The following is a 17,019-nucleotide window of genomic DNA, read 5'->3' on the forward strand; positions in this document are numbered from 1 at the left end:
ATTATGTTAGTTCTGTTTAAAGACCAAAACAATCATAGGCAGCGCGCTAGCACCGTCTAAGTAAAGAACGATGTGGGCACAATGTGTTTTTTTTTTTTTTTCTCTCCATACCCGGGTACTTCGTATCGAAGGAGTTATCATAGAAACTTCGAAGAGGGCTCATTCGATTGGAAATTGAAGTGGCTAGTGCCCTTTTTAATAGTCGAAAGTGATTGGAGCGCAACTAACCCCCCCACACCCATCATTCCCCCAAACACATCCAATCAAAATTTTGAGATAGCCATTTAGTTCAGCATAGGTGATTTTCAGATAGAGTAAATGTATTTCGGAAGGACACTCCCCCAAAACCCTCAGAGCAAGGGCTTTAATTTATGCCCTGAGGGCATATAAGAAGGATGTTGGCACAATGTATCATTTATTATTTTTTTCCTTTAGAGCAGGGCACTTCATATGGAAGGGGTCGTCGTAGAGACTTCAACAGGGGCTCATTTGATTGGAAATTGAGAGTTTTAGGGTTCTTTTTAATAGTCGAAAGTGATTGGAGGGCAACTAGCCCCCCCCCCCCACGCCCACCCTTCCCCCACACACATGTTTTCAAAGTTTCGAGATAGCCATTTTGTTCAGCGTAGTTGATTTCCATATAGAAAATATATTTTTGAGGAGGACACTCCCCCACAACCCTCAGGGCAAGGGTTTTAAGTTATGCCCTGGGGTATATAAGGTTTTTATAGAAGGCGTTGTCGTAGTAACTTCAAAACAGGCTCATTCCATTGGAAATTCGAAGGGCTAGTACCCTTTTTAATAGTCGAAAGTGATTGGAGGGTAACTAGCCCCCCCCCCCCACGCCTATCATGCCCCCAAACACATCCAATCAAAATTTTTAGATAGCCGTTTTGTTCAGCGTAGTTGATTTCCAGATAGAAAATATGTTTTTGAGAAGGACACTCCCCCACAACCCTCAGGGCAAGCAAGGGTTTTACGTTATGCCCTGGGGGCGTATAAGGTTTTTATAGAAAGAATTGTCGTAGAAACTTCAAAAAAGGCTCATTCTATTAGAAATTAAAAGGGCTAGTGCCCTTTTTAATAGTCAAAAGTGGATGGGGGGCCCTTCGCCCCCTCCCCACTCCCATCAGTGCCCCAAACCCATCCAATCAAAATTTTGAGATAGCCATTTTGTTTAGCGTAGCTGATTTCCAGATAGAAGATATGTTTTTGAGGAGGATACTCCCCCACAACCCTCGGGGCAAGGGTTTTAAGTTGTAGACTGAGGGCATATAAGACCGATGTTGGCACAATGTAGGCCTACTATGTATTATTTTTTTCCTTTAGAGAAGGGCACTTCGAAAGGGAAAGGGTCGTCGTAGAAACTTAAAAAAGGGCTCATTCGTTTGGAAATTGAGATTTCTAATGCCTTTTTTAATAGTCGTAAGTGATTTGAGGGCAATTAGCCCCCCCCCCCCCACGCCCATCAGTCCCCCACTCGCATTCCGTCACACTGTTAAGATAGCCATTTTATTCGATGTAGTTGATTTCCGGATAGAAGATATGTTTTTGAGGTCATTACCCCACAGCCATCAGGTCAAGGATTTTAATTTTTGCCCTGGGGGCATATAAGGCTCTTATAGAAGGCGTTGTCGTAGAAACTTCAAAACAGGCTCATTGGATTAGAAATTCAAAGGGATAGTACCCTTTTTAATAGTCAAAAGTGACTGGAGGGCAACTAGCCCCCCCCCCCAACGCCCATTATTTACCCAAACACATCCAATCAAAATTTTGAGTTAGCCATTTTGTTCAGCGTAGTTGATTTCCAGATAGAAAATATGTTTTTGAGGAGGACACTCCCCCGCAACCCTCAGGGCAAGGGTTTAAAGTTATGCCCTGGGGGCAGATAAGGTTTTTATAGAAGGTGTTGTCGTAGAAACTTCAAAAAATGCTTATTCGATTGGAAATTCAAAGGGCTAGTGCCCTTTTTAATAGTCGAAAGTGATTGGAGGGCAACTAGCCCCCCCCCCCCACGCCCATCATTCCCCCAAACATATCCAATCAAAATTTTGAGATAGCCATATTGTTCAGCGTAGTTGATTTCCAGATAGAAAATATGTTTTTGAGGAGGACACTCCCCCAGAACCCTCAGGGCAAGGGTTTTAATTTATGCCCTGGGGGCATATAAGGTTTTTATTGAAATCTGTCGTAGAAACTTGAAAAGGGTCTCATTCAACTTGAGGTTTGAAGGTTGAGCGCCGTTTTTCATAATTAAAGGTGATTTGAAGGCAAACAAACCTCCACTCACGTCCACCTTTTTACCCAAACACAACTAATGCAAATTTTGAGTTAACCGTTTTAATCAAAATAGTTGATTTCCTGATAGAAAATATATTTTTGAGGAGGACACTCCCCCACAACCCTCAGGGCAAGGATTATAAGTTATGCCCGGGAGGCATACAGGGTTTTTAGTGAAATCTTTGTCGTATAAACTTGAAAAAGGGCTCATTCGATTTGAAATTCAAAGGGATAGTACCCTTTTTAATAGTCGAAAGTGATTGGAGGGCAACTAACCCCCCACTCACGGCCACCTTTTCCCCAAACACACCCAATCCAAATTTTTAGATAGCCATTTTACTCAACGTAGTTGAAAGTTTTGGAAATTAGGTCTTTAAGGATGACAGCCCCTCCCCCCAGAGCCCCCAGTGCAAGGGTTTGAAGTTAAGCCCTGGGTCATATAAAGATTTTACTGAAAGCGTTGTCGTAGAAACTTCAAAAAACCTAATTGAATTGGAAATTGAAAGGAGTCGAGCCATTCTTAATATTTGAAAGTGATTGGATAGCGACTAACGCCCCTCTCACGCCCCCCATTTTCCCAAACACATCCAATCAAAATTTCGCGGGCCAAACTATAAAGTCTTAAAAAACCAAAAGATTTAAAGTATTATATTCTTTTTCCCTGGAAAGACTATGTCAATATAAAGCGAACAGAAATTAATTTAAAAACTTTTTCCACAAAATACGTTTTTCAAAGAAAAGTAAAGAACTCCATTAAACAAAAAATTAGCAAAAATAAACTCAAATAATCTACCAAGATTGAAACGACCACAGATCAGCATCGATAAATAAATGAAACCCAAAACGAACAGAAATTACAATAGTTAGGCGATTCAGAATTAAAACAAACTGACATTAAAATAAGTTGGGCGCAAAACCCCTGTGGCTTCCCAAGGCCAGAACAAAATTTGTACTTTACTGAAAAAATACAAATGAATGTGCATTGTCAGTTTAATATACATATACAGATATTTTTGTAATCAAAATGTTTATATTATTTGATTTATTAAAGTTATAAAAGTAAAAACATTTAACTTTAGTTAAATGTTGTTTTTTTTAGGAAAAAAACTGTTTAATTTATCCCTGAATTTTGGTCTAAGTGACCTCGACAATTGGTAAAAATCCTCCTCTCTAGCTTATGGTTCTGCAAAATGACCTTGATTACCTATGTCAATAATATAGTTTGGATCCCATGTTGGTAAAATCGCCCATATGTCATGCTCCATTATGGTCAGAATTTTTAGCCTGATTGTTCCTTCTTATTTCTACTGTGGCGCTTCCATGGAGCGTCTTTGTGCATTACTTAGGTATTGTCTTTGATATACGAAAAATTAAGAGAGTTGAAATGTTTCTAACCAGTAAATTTAATCAGGGGTGGTGACCTGTTTTTTTTTGTATTTTTTTTTTTCAAATAAATATAGTGTTTTATTTTTACTAGATCCCATTTACTAATCTGAATTTATAGAGGTGACATGTCTTTTCTACTAGAGATTTTTGGTGTCTTTTCTGTGATTACAGTTTTGCCGTATTTTTTAATTTTATTAAGATGTGAGTTTTATTTATTTGTTTGCCTTTTGTTTTTTTCTTGTGTGTTATTTTTTGTCTTTTTTCTTAAATGATTTAACTATCCTCTCTCTTTGTCCTTTTTTTTCCGTTAATAAAGGTTCCCGACGTTGAATTGAAATATTCGAATATTTTTTATTAATTAATTGTTTTTTTTTTCAGTTCGTTGTCACTGCTTTATTTAAACTCGTTTTTATCTCTTAATTTTTCGTAAATGGAAAACTAGTGTGATCTAAGAAATTATTTCTTTGATATGCATTTGAGATTTGTTAGAAACTTGTCAGAAGCCATAACAATTGCTGATTATCATTTTTGACCCTTCAAAAGAGTCTTAAAATGTTCGATATTCGGAATCTTTGACTCTTAAGTTCGTCCCCTTCTAGAGTTATGAACCTCACTTTTATTCTGAATAAATTCAACGAATAAACATCGGGTTGAAATTGCCCTTAGAATGGCTACAAGAATGATTCCATCCGACCCATCTGGTTCTTTTTGACGAGGCAACCTTAATATCAACTGTAAATCGCCTACCACAAACTTTTAAAGAGGTAATTGAGATAAAAAAAAAAATACATGAACCAAAATTTAGCAACAAATAGATAAACTGGAGATATTTAATTAAGCCCAATTTACTACATTATAATTTTGAACAACTCAATCAATATTTCCATCTAGTGTAACTTAAAAAAACCTTTTTGAATAGCTAATTAAAACCAGAATTGTAGAACATCTAAAACTATCGCAAGGCAAAGGATTTTTGCTCAATCATCTTGGTAAATTCTTTTTCATTGATTCCTGCCTGGTTTTTTTTTAGTGTCTGTTCTGTCTTTGTCGGGTAAACTTCGAAAGGTTAGATTTTCGTTTTTTTTTGTCTTTTTATTTTTTGTTTGGCACTGAGGACGACTTGGCGGAGGTCCTTGTCTAAATATTTTCTTATTTGTTTTTCTTCATTGTTTTACACTGGCTGACAAAATCCTCCTTTTTTCACCTTTTTTTATTTTATTTTTCATTTTGTTATTTTCTTTCCTCTGAGTTTCATTTGTCATACTACATACCAGCACCCTTTCGAAGTATATACTAAACATCCAAGGGGAAAAGTTAATATTTATTTAGTAGTATAGTTATTGAACCGTAAAATACGTTACCTCCTTCGGTTGTTGAAGAAGTCAGTGTTGAATCATTTAAATATCTTTTCCTATTTTTACCAGCCTAATGCAATCATAGGCCTCAGTGATATATTCTATTTATGAAACTATTTATTTAATAATTTTCTCTTAGATAAGTGGATTAAGCACCAACATAAACTTCTTGTTAGATCTGTCTACCCATCCTAGTTTTGCCTCGGCTGACGTACATACCGACTTCATTCCTGAGCATTACAACACTTTGTTTCCCACGAAGGTTGTCTCAGATGAGCTCCTTTGCAAAGCAGCTGTATCGCTTATACTTGAAGAACAGGCAGCTGCAAGACATGCACAGCTGCAAACTGCAGACCCTTTTAGTCCGTTTATCAGTCATCCCGGTTTCGCTGTTAATATGCTATTGAGTAGAAGGATTGAGTTGAAAATTGGTGAAACAGGTAAATATTGTTGTTATCTCTCTGTGATAAATTTGATTTTCAGTTTTAGTCTGCCTTTTAACAAGTTCCACTAATAGGGCAACTAACCCTTTTCTAAAGGCGATCGATGTGAGATAATACCTAATAAATAATTTTTAGTTGCAAATCTGCGAAAAAAACAACTTGTGTGTGTGTGTGTATGGAACACTGGTGATGGTTTCACGTAAAGTAACCCTGCTCATACTCCTCGTCTTGATTCAATTTTGAAAGCAAACCAATCCGTAAAAGATAAATGGGGCTGAGGAGTTTTGTGGTACAGAGAATTTTATTATTTAAATGAGAGGTCGGGGAAGGATAATTTTTTCTTTTGGGGGGGGGGGGTACGTGTTTTTCAGGGAAATCCCAAAGCGTTATTGGGTATATTGTAGTAAATACGTCTCTTTTACCCTTTTGTGCGAATTTCAAGGTTGTGTCGGTGCCGCGTCAGATCACATGCCCGGTAGGTTTTCGTTAAGGCTATTAAATAGGAATCCGGATGAGTCAGAAGAAAGGGTGCATAAAAGGATTGTTGATGCCGTGATACGGAAGGAGGTGGTAAAAAAGGCGTTGAAGTTAGAACATAATAGAGAGAATATATTCATCAGATGAATCCTAGCTGGAATTGGAACAGATGGCAACAATAGCAAAGAAAGGAAAAAATAGAAGATTCCCTAGAGAGGATCATTAAAACTACGTATGTTGGAGATAAGAAAATAGCAAAAAGACGGAGAGAGGGAAGTAGAGTTTTTTTGACGAGGAGTGAACTTCTCAGAGAGAGTGGCTTGAACTCGTAGCGAAAAAAAAATGGAAAGGTGGTGCCTGGAAGACAATGGATAAGCTGTACTCTGATTTTTAAGGAATGAGAAGAGAGAACAAAAGATTGATAATAAGGAAAAAGAGAGCATTTGAAAAGCTGCAAGCAGATAAACTTAGGAAAGATCTCTATTCTAGCAATAATCGAGAATTTTGGCAGCTTCTCTAGAAAAATTTAGGAAACCAGAAACCAGCTCAATTAAAACCACTGGTGGAAAGTTAGCCAGAGTAAATAAAAAATAAAGAAAAAGAAAGGCTAAGATAGAGTGATATTTCGGCAATAGAAATTAAGTGCATATTAGAGGTGTATGAGACCCTTCAAGCACCGCCTTGCCAAGATGATCTGGAGTTTGTAAAAATATCTCAGAGAAGGAAATTTGGAGGGAGTTGAAGAACATGAAGGGATCTCCGGCACCTGGAACGGACGGTATTTTCACTCGTCTCTGGACTTGGAGCAGAACTTGGACTTGGAGAACAGTCTGGGTAAGTGTTTTTGTAAGATCCTATGCAGAAGATTAGATGTTTGATTGGAAAAAGGGAGAAGATTAAATGAAATCCGGTGAGGCTTTGATCTGCGTTTGATGAGATTTTTGTGGTAGTTTTATTAGTTAAGAAGTATACTTGGAGGAAGGGTGGGAAATTATGGCCTGCGTTTTTAAATCGTAGGAGCTCGTTTGATGAGGCTAGAAGGGATTTGTTTATAAAAAGTTTATTGGATTTAGGCCTTCCGACACGTTTTGTAGAAAAATTAGTTCATATTTATTTGGTAGTTAAGACGGTAGTAAAGGTTAGTAAATCTTTCTCTAGAGTTGTTGTAAGTTGACTTGGAGTAAAGCAAGGTTGCACGGTTTTCCCGAAATTGTTCTCATTGTATCTGAATGATATAGTGGAGAAGTTAAAACAAACTTTTTTTTTATTAAACGCGATCTATGTTATTTCCATAGTTTATGTGCGTGAGTTTGCTGTTAATGGAATAAAGCTATTGCACTACTTTGAGGCTGTTTTCATATTGATTTCTACCCTCTAGTAGATATATTTATAGTTAAGTTGAATTGCGAGATCTTCTCCAATTTCTAGAATAGGTCTTTCTCTCCGGACGTCCTCACCAGCGCCATCTCGAAGTTGACTGGGTCGCCATCTATAACGCTAATTTCATATAGTTCCCATGTCATTAAGGTGCTGATTTTTTTACTAGGAACAAGCAGAAGAGGGCAAGAAACCTCCTGGAAGCGCCGTATTGTACCCGCTGGCATTCAGTTACCCGAAAATTGCGGGGAAAAGGTGAGGGGGTACTTACACTTCCCTTGTTCCTGGTTGATTTCAGTACCTGGACCTGGACTTTGAATTTACCTGGACTTTGATTATTGGATTGCGATATGCCTGATGACGTGAAGGTGCAATGGCGACGCTTGTAAGAAATGCTGTGCTGAACTTTATGTATCGCTCGATGCAAACAGGAAACAAAATAGAGCAAATTGTAAAAAAAAGAGCAGTGGAGTTTTTCTCTCATACGGATGTACTAAACGCGAAAGAAAAGTTTATCTCTACCTGAAGCGAACTGGGATATGATTATGTATTCCGGAAAACTACTAACGACAATGATAATATTGTTGAAATGGTGAAGATATTGTCTCAATGTGCCAAAGACAAGAAATCATTACCACAATTTGTCATTGTGGATCCCTAGGAAGTTCCCACATGTCCAGACGAAATCAGTGCTTGCATTCGGGTCAAAGTTAATGAAATGTGTCGCCACGTAGATGTTGGATTAGACACGATAGCTGGAAAAGTCATGCTAGCTACAGATAAGTTCTCCGAACAATTAAGTAAAGTGTCTGAACAGTGTGATGCTATCTCCGACACCATGTCTCAAGCCCCTCCCTCTCTTGAACCACAAGTGACACAACAGAAGCCTCTGTACTCAGTGGTGGTTAAAAATAAGCCATCTGATCTCAACTCACCGCAGGCTAGGCAAGAGTTCATAAGCAAGCTGTGTCCAAGTGGGGTGGATTCGGACTCTCTTACTCTAAAGCGTAGCAACAATGACTGGAAAATCCTTGTCAAGTCACGCGATTTAGCAACACAATTAACCCAAGTCATGAACAATAAGCAAATTGACACTCAAGTGAAAGTGCTTCAGTTTGTGGGTATTGTAAAGCGGATTTCTAGTTTTCTAGATGAAAAAGAGCTAAGCCGAATAGCTGGGTGTGAAAAAGCTGTCCAGTGCGGTGACACTAGAGCCTTCAAATTATACTACCCGAGTCGTGCATATCTGGACAATGCTATTGGCGACCCCCTTAAGATCTACCTTGAGCTATTTAGGGTTGAGGAGTTCCGTTTTCTGCCCCGGTGCTGCTTTAAATGTCACAGTGTTGGTCATATCGCTGCTTACTGCAACCAACAAGAAAAGTGCTCACATGGTGGCGGCACTGATCATATGTCTTTAAGAGTTAGCCCGTGTAAAAAGCCCCCAATGTGTTTAAATTGTAGCACAAAAAAGCACAATTGCTACCACGCCTCATGCTCATTTAATCAAGCACAGCCGTCCATGCCTCCTGTATCATGATGGGTTGCAAGGTGTACTCTTGGAATATGAATGGTAAAGTGCTGGACAAATTGCCATTTCTTAGTGATCTATCCACGAAGTACGACCTTATTTGCCTCCAAGAACATTTCCTCACGGAAACCAGTTTAACTTGCTAAAATTTTCTCCAGATCACCATTATATTATACAGCCAGCACGCAAATCCGGCAACCACGGACGCCCTTCAGGAGGGCTTGCTATAATCTCCAATTCTGGTCCCCCTCCGCCCTGCCTGTCTCCAGAAAAGTGAACACTTCCAACTTATTAGGTGTTGGGACTTCATTGTAGCCAATGTTTACTTGCCTACTAGTTACAATAATATCGTTTTGGAGCAAAAGTTTGCTATCGCTTGCAAGAGACTCGGAAACTCAATAAAGAAATTATTAAGGGCCGGCTTCCCATTCGTGATTTTGGGGGACGTTAACTGTAATATATAAGACAGCAGCAACTCTCGTGCCAAAGTGCTTCTTAGTTCACTTCCTAATGGATTCAAGCTAGCCACGAAAAACAAGCAATATTCTTTTATAAGTGTCTCTCAGTCTGTGTCTATCATCGATCACGCTATTAGCTATAATGTTGAGGTACCTACCGTACAGGTAGGACTTGACGGAATGTACTCAGACCATCCCCGCCGAAACCTAAACCGAAGCTCGTGAGAAGGTCCCATTTAATCTGCTCAAGTGGAACGCCTGACTTACCTGATAGTGAAATAAGACTGCAATTGAACCTATACTTTGCTGAAATATGCCACGCTTTAAAAATATCTGAAAGCTCAGCTGTTCCAAGTGTTGAATTGCGCCGTACATCTCAAGTAAAAGCATGGCCCCAAAACTCTGATTTAGTTAATATAAAGGTTGCGGCAATGTTTCGGCTGCAGATTCGGCATGAATGTGACAGGCCTAAAAGTCGTACAGTCAATCAAATTCGTACTTCTAATAAACGGAAATTCGCAAAAGAACTGCACAGACATCGTAGTGCTTTAAAACTTAAAACTGTGTCAAAAATCATGGATAATACTAATCTGATTTGGAATCTGCGTGCAAGTCTCAATCTGCGTCAGTCTTGATTGAGAGTTCAGAGGAGACACTTCTCCTGTGATTCATGTAATTTCGCAACCTAACCTGTGTACAAAAACGTGATTAATTCATGTTTTTGATAAGACTTCTCTTGTGAATTATTTATAATCTGGATACCAGCAATTTTGCAACCTAACCTGTGAACAAAACGTGAATAATTCCTGTCTTGGATAAGACTTGTGGATACTTTGACTTAAGGTGACCCATTAATCTACTTAACTTTGTTAAAATAGTGAATATTTAAATTTTTGGCAACTGATTAGTAAACACTAAACCAGATTACTGGTACTTTTCTCGTTATTGTTGACTATTTTGAATTTATTGTGAAACAATTTCTAATTAGTGTTCGAATTTGTGATTTTGAATAGCTCAAATGACTGGAAAAAAGGAGCCTCCAAAACAACCTCCTGATAAGGATATGAGTAAGTCACCATTTCAACCATCTTTGAAAGTCCTTGCTAGAACCCCCCCTAAAGCTACGAATGTACCAGCGACCTCTCTGAAGAGTATTCATACCCTAAACATGGATACCACCCAATGTCTATCCCCCTCAACAACTGATACTGATAAAGATGAAGAAGGCTTTAAGATAGTAAACTCGGCTAAGCGTAGAAGACAGAGAACAAAAAGGCCATCAGATTCAGCAATAATACATCAAACCGATACCACGAACAACTCTTCAAGAAATCCAGCCGATTCCCCGGTAATTATTCAACTAGTTCCCCAATCTGATAATTGCTTGTTTACCAACCGTGATCTACCAAAGTTGCGAGTTTCCCTCTTCAAGACCATTCGTTGCAACTTTAATATGAATATAAACAGATCAGCATCCCTAGATATCCTTTTGAACGATCCCACATCAGTGAAAAGGTAATGGAGCTAAAAAGTTTTGAAAATGTTGTTGTCACAGCCCACCTGTGGTCCCCAAGCCCAATAAAAACAAAGATAGTGCTCTACAATATCCCTAAATCATTTCTAAACTCGGACCCGATGGAAGCATTGATGAATGGAAAAGGTGAATGCATTCCGGTCTCTAGTGTTCATACCCTTGGTCGCGAAACCACTGAAACCTCAAACTTTAAAACTGTGTTGTTTGAGCTTCAAGGAGAATTTAATATTGACAAAGTGTTCCTCTTTGGCTAACAAAAATCTTTCAAGCCTTACAAAGAAAAGCCATTACAGTGTATTAAATGTCTAAAGCTTGGTCACTCAGATAAATACCGTAGAGAGGATTCCAACATTTGTAAGATTTGCCTTGGCAAGGACCATAATGAGTCAAACTGTCAATTTGACCCAATATGTACTAATTGTAAGGGCAAACACCAGTCCCTAGATAAAGGAAGCTGTCCCAAATATAAACAAAGGGCAGATATACTAAGAATAGCAAAAGAGCAACAACTTCCAATCCCTTTTGTAGCAATGCAAGTCCCAAGGACACCAAGAGTCCCCCGTCCCCCAATAGGCCTCAGGCAACCAACAGCCCCTGAACCACCACCAAGCCCCAGGCAACCAGCAGCCCCCAGGACACCAAGAGTTCCCAATGCTTCCCCTAGTGTTGAAAGTTTTCAGAATAATCTCATCCGAGACAAAACTAATGCATGGTTCCCCTTGATAGCAAGTGCCCCCCCAAAAAACCTGAAGAACCCCCTTTCGGAAAATCCTACGCAAGGAAAGATATCAAAACCGACAAAGCTACCTGGAATTACTCCCCACAGATTTCACACAGTTTCTCCAAATGCTTTGGAAGATGAATCAAACGTGTACTTTAAATTAGCCAGCTTTACAGTTACCTCTATGCTCATCTCCCAATTAGAGTTACCCAATCAGTTGAAATGCATTATTCTGAAGAATTTGGCAAAAACTCACTTTGGCGAGACCATAGTTTCCGAAGCAGAAATTCAAATTGAGAGTGTTTTAAGCCAACATAGGCTGATTGAGTCACAATCAGAACGCATGACGACTATTTAATGTGTGACTTTTCGTTTTTAACTAATTTATCCCTTTGCAATAACATTGTTTTTAATTATCCCGATATAGATGATAATCAGCATGCCAACCCTATAAGCAGCCCCCCTGGTACCTTAACAAATGCTAGTTGTAAATACCTTGATATTTTCGATTTTGCTACTAATGTGAAGCCAAAACTAGTAAATAATAATTCCCTTAATGTTCTTTGTTTCAACATCAGAAGCATCCGGGATAAGTGGCTCAAGTTTAAAGATTTAATTTCAATTAATGGTGTCTGCGCTTTCGATGTAATAGGATTAACAGAGACATGGGTTTCCGATAATGATGACACTAGTGATTTTTTACTCCCTGGTTACCAAATAATCCATATGCACTGGAGATTGACTAAGTGTTCTGGGGGTATCTCACTTTACATCCATTCGAATATAAATTTTACCAGGCTATCAGAGTACGAATCTATTTTCTCTACACAACTAAATCTCAGATGTATTTATTCAATAATTGTTAACATAGTTATCGGCCAAAATTCCTATATACTCTCCTTATTTTATAAACCTCCTCCATTTCCGACCTCATGTTTTTGTAATCTGTGTGATGATTTTTCTAATTTTATTAATCTACCCAATAAAAAGGCAATAGTTCTTGGGGACTTTAATTGCAACCTACTCAATGTTTGTAAAAATATTTAATATGACACTTTTTTTGAATCGGTAACCGCGAGTGGTCTTCTACCCACAATTTTTTTCCCCAGTAGAGTCGATCCTGTGAGATCAACTTCAACATTAATTGACAACATTTTTGTATCCACTTCCCTTGGAAATGACCTGTCCTCAAATATAGTATTTTCGGATCTGTCAGACCATTTTCCTATTTACTTGTCTCTACCTTCGCAACCACTACCTCTACGGTCTAGAATTAATATCCCAACACCTACTCGAAATTACAGTTCTGCAAATATAAACCATTTCATCGATTGCCTAAGAACCACTGACTGGTCCGATGTCTTAAATTGTCACGAGGTAAATTCTGCCACAAATGGTTTTGCGCAAAGGCTAAGTGAGATTATCCATTCAACTTTTCCTATTCGTAAACCTAACCGGAAAAATATCCCTATTTGCCCCTGGATGTCACATAGCCTCATTGTCTCCTCATATCTTAAAAACAAATTATATAAGTTAACCTGTAAGACCCGTAGTGATATTGACCTATCTAATTATAAACATTATAAAAACTTATACACTAAACTCATCCGTGAAGCGAATAAAAATTATTATTATACAAAAATTCTCAATTTCAAATGAAATCTGAAAAAGATATGGTCAACCATTAATGATATACTTTCAAAAAATAGAAAATCAAAGTCTATAACTATTCGCCTTAAAGACACAAATGGTAGATTAATTGACCCTTTACATGCACCTGATGCATTTAATAATTATTTTTTGAATGTTCCTCATGCTGACTCCCGCTCCTCCTCACAGGCTGTATTCCCTTGCTTCAATTTTAGATCCATGTTTTTCTGCCCAACTGATAGCAATGAGGTACTTCAAATCATCGGGTCTCTCCCTAATAGTTTTACTCCTGACTGTCTTGAATTAAGTAATAAGCTCCTGAAGACTATATCTCCTTTTGTCTACGAGCCCATCAAGCATATTGCCAACCTATCTTTAACCCACGGAGTTTTCCCTGATTTACTAAAGTCAGCCATTGTTATTCCAGTTCTTAAATAGGGCGATCCAACTGAGATAGGTAATTATCGTCCAATCTCAATTCTTCCTGTTATATCCAAAGTGCTCGAGAGAATCATCTTCAGACGTCTGTCTCCCTTTCTGTTTGACAGTCAGCATTCCGTATCCTTGATTTCTCCTCACCAATATGGCTTTAGGCCAAAATTCTCAACTTTTCATGCTCTAATTGACACCGCACAGTTCATACGCTCACAACTCGACCTTAAAAAAACTGTATTGGGCTTATTTTTGGATTTTTCTAAGGCCTTTGACATGGTCCATCATAGTATTTTAATAAGTAAATTAAATAGTTGTGGTATTCGTGGTATTCCCCTCTCTTGGTTTGATTCTTACCTATCTGGAAGGGTACAGAGTGTGAGCTTAGGTGGAGTATCCTCTCAGCCCTTACCTGTTCGGAGGGGTGTCCCACAAGGCTCCGTTCTAAGCCCTATTTTATTTCTCCTGTATATCAATGATCTTGTTATAGACCTGGGCCCTTCAGTGTATCCTGTATTATTTGCTGATGACAGCAACTTCTTCATCACTGGCACCAATCTACCATTGGCAGTAACCTCTGCCCAAGTCCTTCTGAACAGAGTCCAGGCGTGGTGCCTTACGAATAACATGACCATTAATAGCAAAAAAAGTCAAATAGTGTTATTCAGAACCCCCTACAACAAAGACGTTATTCAACCTGCTCTTGGTCTCAGGTACTCCTCCGACATCATCCCACAAGTGGAGGTTGCCAAGTTTCTTGGTGTATTTATTGACTCATGCTTGTCATTCTCTAATCATATTTCTTACATAACAGCAATAATTTTGAGACAAGTAGCTATGATTAACCGTGTGAATTATTTTCTTCCTCCTGACATCCTAGTTACCCTCTATTATTCCTTTATTTTTCCTTACCTTTCTTATTGAGTATCAGTTTGGGGAAATACAAAACTGTCCTTCATTAAAAAACTCAAATTTTCACAAAACCGCGACATTAAAGAATTTTTTCTGCTTCCACGTCTATATCCAACTCGTGATTTGTATTCAGATTTTGGCATAGCTCCACTTGATCAAATCATACAAAAACTAAATTTATCGCTTGCTTACTCTGCTTTCCACAATAATCTTCCACCTCAACTCCTAACCTATTATAATATTAATAATTCGGAAGCCCATTGTCTCCGTTCATCCAATAGAGCCTTTAAAATTCCTAAATGCGTTTCTAGTGCTGCCCAGCAATCTCCCATTTACAAATCTATTATTCAATGGAACAAAATTCCCTCCAGTGTTGAACTACCCACAAGTTTCTGCAAGTTGTATAAAAATGTAACAAAACTTGATGGTATAATTTAATATTTCCATTTTTAACAAATTTGCTCTAATTAGCCATGTTTTATTCTTCTATTTTTTTTTTTTCTCTTTCAGTGTTACTTTAATTTTTTTTTCTCTTAGTCCTTAACAAGTTATCTTCTAGGATCTTTATTGTTATTAATGTTTGTGTTATGTTTTTATTCGAATAAATTGAATTGAATTGAATTGAAAGCCTGCTGAGTACAATAATCTGATTTCTAGTGTGATTGGTGAGAAAGAATGGGTTGATTATTTTAGTGCGGAATTGCAGCCCCAGATGAGTCAAAAAACCAAATGTTTTGTGAGCAACTAAGTCCCCTCCTTACTAAAGAGTTAAATCATTTTGTTGTGAACAGTAGTCAAATCCCGGAAGTGTGCAAAAAATTAAAGAAAAAATCGTCAAGTGGTGCTGATAAAATACGACATCATCATGCTGATAAAGTGTACATCATCTATTGAATGGTAGTCCTCTTTTAATTGAACATCTTGCAATTTCTTATCAGATTATTATGACGCATGGTATTGTACCAGATTTATTTTGCTTAGGATCCATAACGCCTGTACTGAAAAAAAGGAAAACCCGCAACAGAACCTTCTTCTTATAGACCGATAACTATTTCCTCTGTTTTTTGCAAGCTTTTTGAATTGTTAATAATAGGTGACATTAGGAAGTGTTGCAAGGCACCTTCCCACCAGTTTGGTTTCCAGTCAGGAATTAAATGCGCTCACGCATTAAATGTTGTAGCAAATGTTCTGTTAGATGCGCACATTTCTAATGAATCGCTGACTATTGGTGAATACGACGTACGCCGCGCATTTGACTTGGGCATACACGTGCGGATAATGCTAGAATTACTTAAAAATGGTGTCGACCCAGCTATTGTTCGACCTCTTTATGATCTGTATCGCCAACTAAATGTGTGTTTACGCATTCCTAATGCAGAACCTACTGGGAAAATCCGTGTAAAAAAAGGTATAAAACAGGGTGCGATTTCTTCGCCAGAGTTGTTTATTAATAGTATTTCCGAGGCGCAGTCCTAAAGTCACTACAAGCTGTATTCTAAGAGGAATAGATGTGACCATAATTGGATTTGCGGATGACAACTTGAATTTTTCTCGGCAAATAACATCCCTAGAAAGTAATTTTAATATCCTGTCATCTCAGTATGGTGATATTGTCTTTAGATTTAATGTGTCAAAATCAGAAGCAATGTTGTTTAATTGGAATAAATCTGTTCTACCTCTCAATCAACTAGGATCCCAGTCTGTCAAGCCTGTGGAGTCACTAGTATACTTGGGACTGCCCATTGGTGACACACTGTCATCTACCCGTTCCTAATCATCACACATATAGAGAGTAAAATTGGAACTGCTTATGGGGCCACAATTTCTTCGAAGAGAAATCTTAATAGGTTTTCACTGGCTAGAATTTATAATACTGTCGCGCTGCCACATATATTATATATAACACCATTTTGGAAACTTCTGCGTACAGAAGATAAACTTAAAATCCGTAGAATTTTCTTCAGATATTTGGAGTTTCTGTTGCAAGTTCCACTGAGAATGAGTAATTCGAACCTGATCTGGCGATACGCAGTAACTGATCCGTTTTCTGCAATTAATCAGTTGCTTGATAAATATTGTGCTAAGTTGGAGGGTAGCACCCATCCTTGGCTACCTCTACTCTCGTTGCTTTGATTGATGTGTATGTGTATTTGCTTTGTCTGTACCATTAAGTGTATGTTTCTTGTTTCCTCTTTTCTGCTATTTTTCCATCAATTTCTGTGCTTATGATGGGTGTAAAATAAATTCAATTCAATTCAAAACCAGGCATTGGTGGCACAGCTTAATTTGACGCGGTTCTTTGCTCTAATGTTTGCTGATGACATTGTCCTATTGGACTCGACAAAAAACCTACAGAGGCTTTTATATATTTTAGAGGTATATCTACCAGAGAAAAAGTTAGTACTTAATGTTATTAAATCAGTGGCTTCGGTTTTGGGAAAAGTGAGAAGGGGGAGAAATAGG

The 17,019-nt window shown here is 38.1% G+C and overlaps 1 protein-coding gene across 1 annotated transcript in view; it reads left to right on the forward strand.

The window, feature by feature from the left end:
- Positions 1-17,019, forward strand: part of Mccc1 (Methylcrotonoyl-CoA carboxylase 1) — an 87,699-nt gene that overhangs the window by 55,098 nt on the left and 15,582 nt on the right. The window contains exon 8 of the mRNA XM_089104474.1: positions 5,161-5,461. Within this exon, the coding sequence (XP_088960600.1) occupies positions 5,161-5,461 (301 nt within the window). The remainder of the gene's footprint in view (positions 1-5,160; positions 5,462-17,019) is intronic.

Source organism: Artemia sp. Qi Xiang Cuo, chromosome 18 (assembly GCF_049724085.1).
Source record: "Artemia sp. Qi Xiang Cuo chromosome 18, ASM4972408v1, whole genome shotgun sequence".
Classification (NCBI taxonomy): Eukaryota; Metazoa; Arthropoda; class Branchiopoda; order Anostraca; family Artemiidae; genus Artemia; species Artemia sp. Qi Xiang Cuo.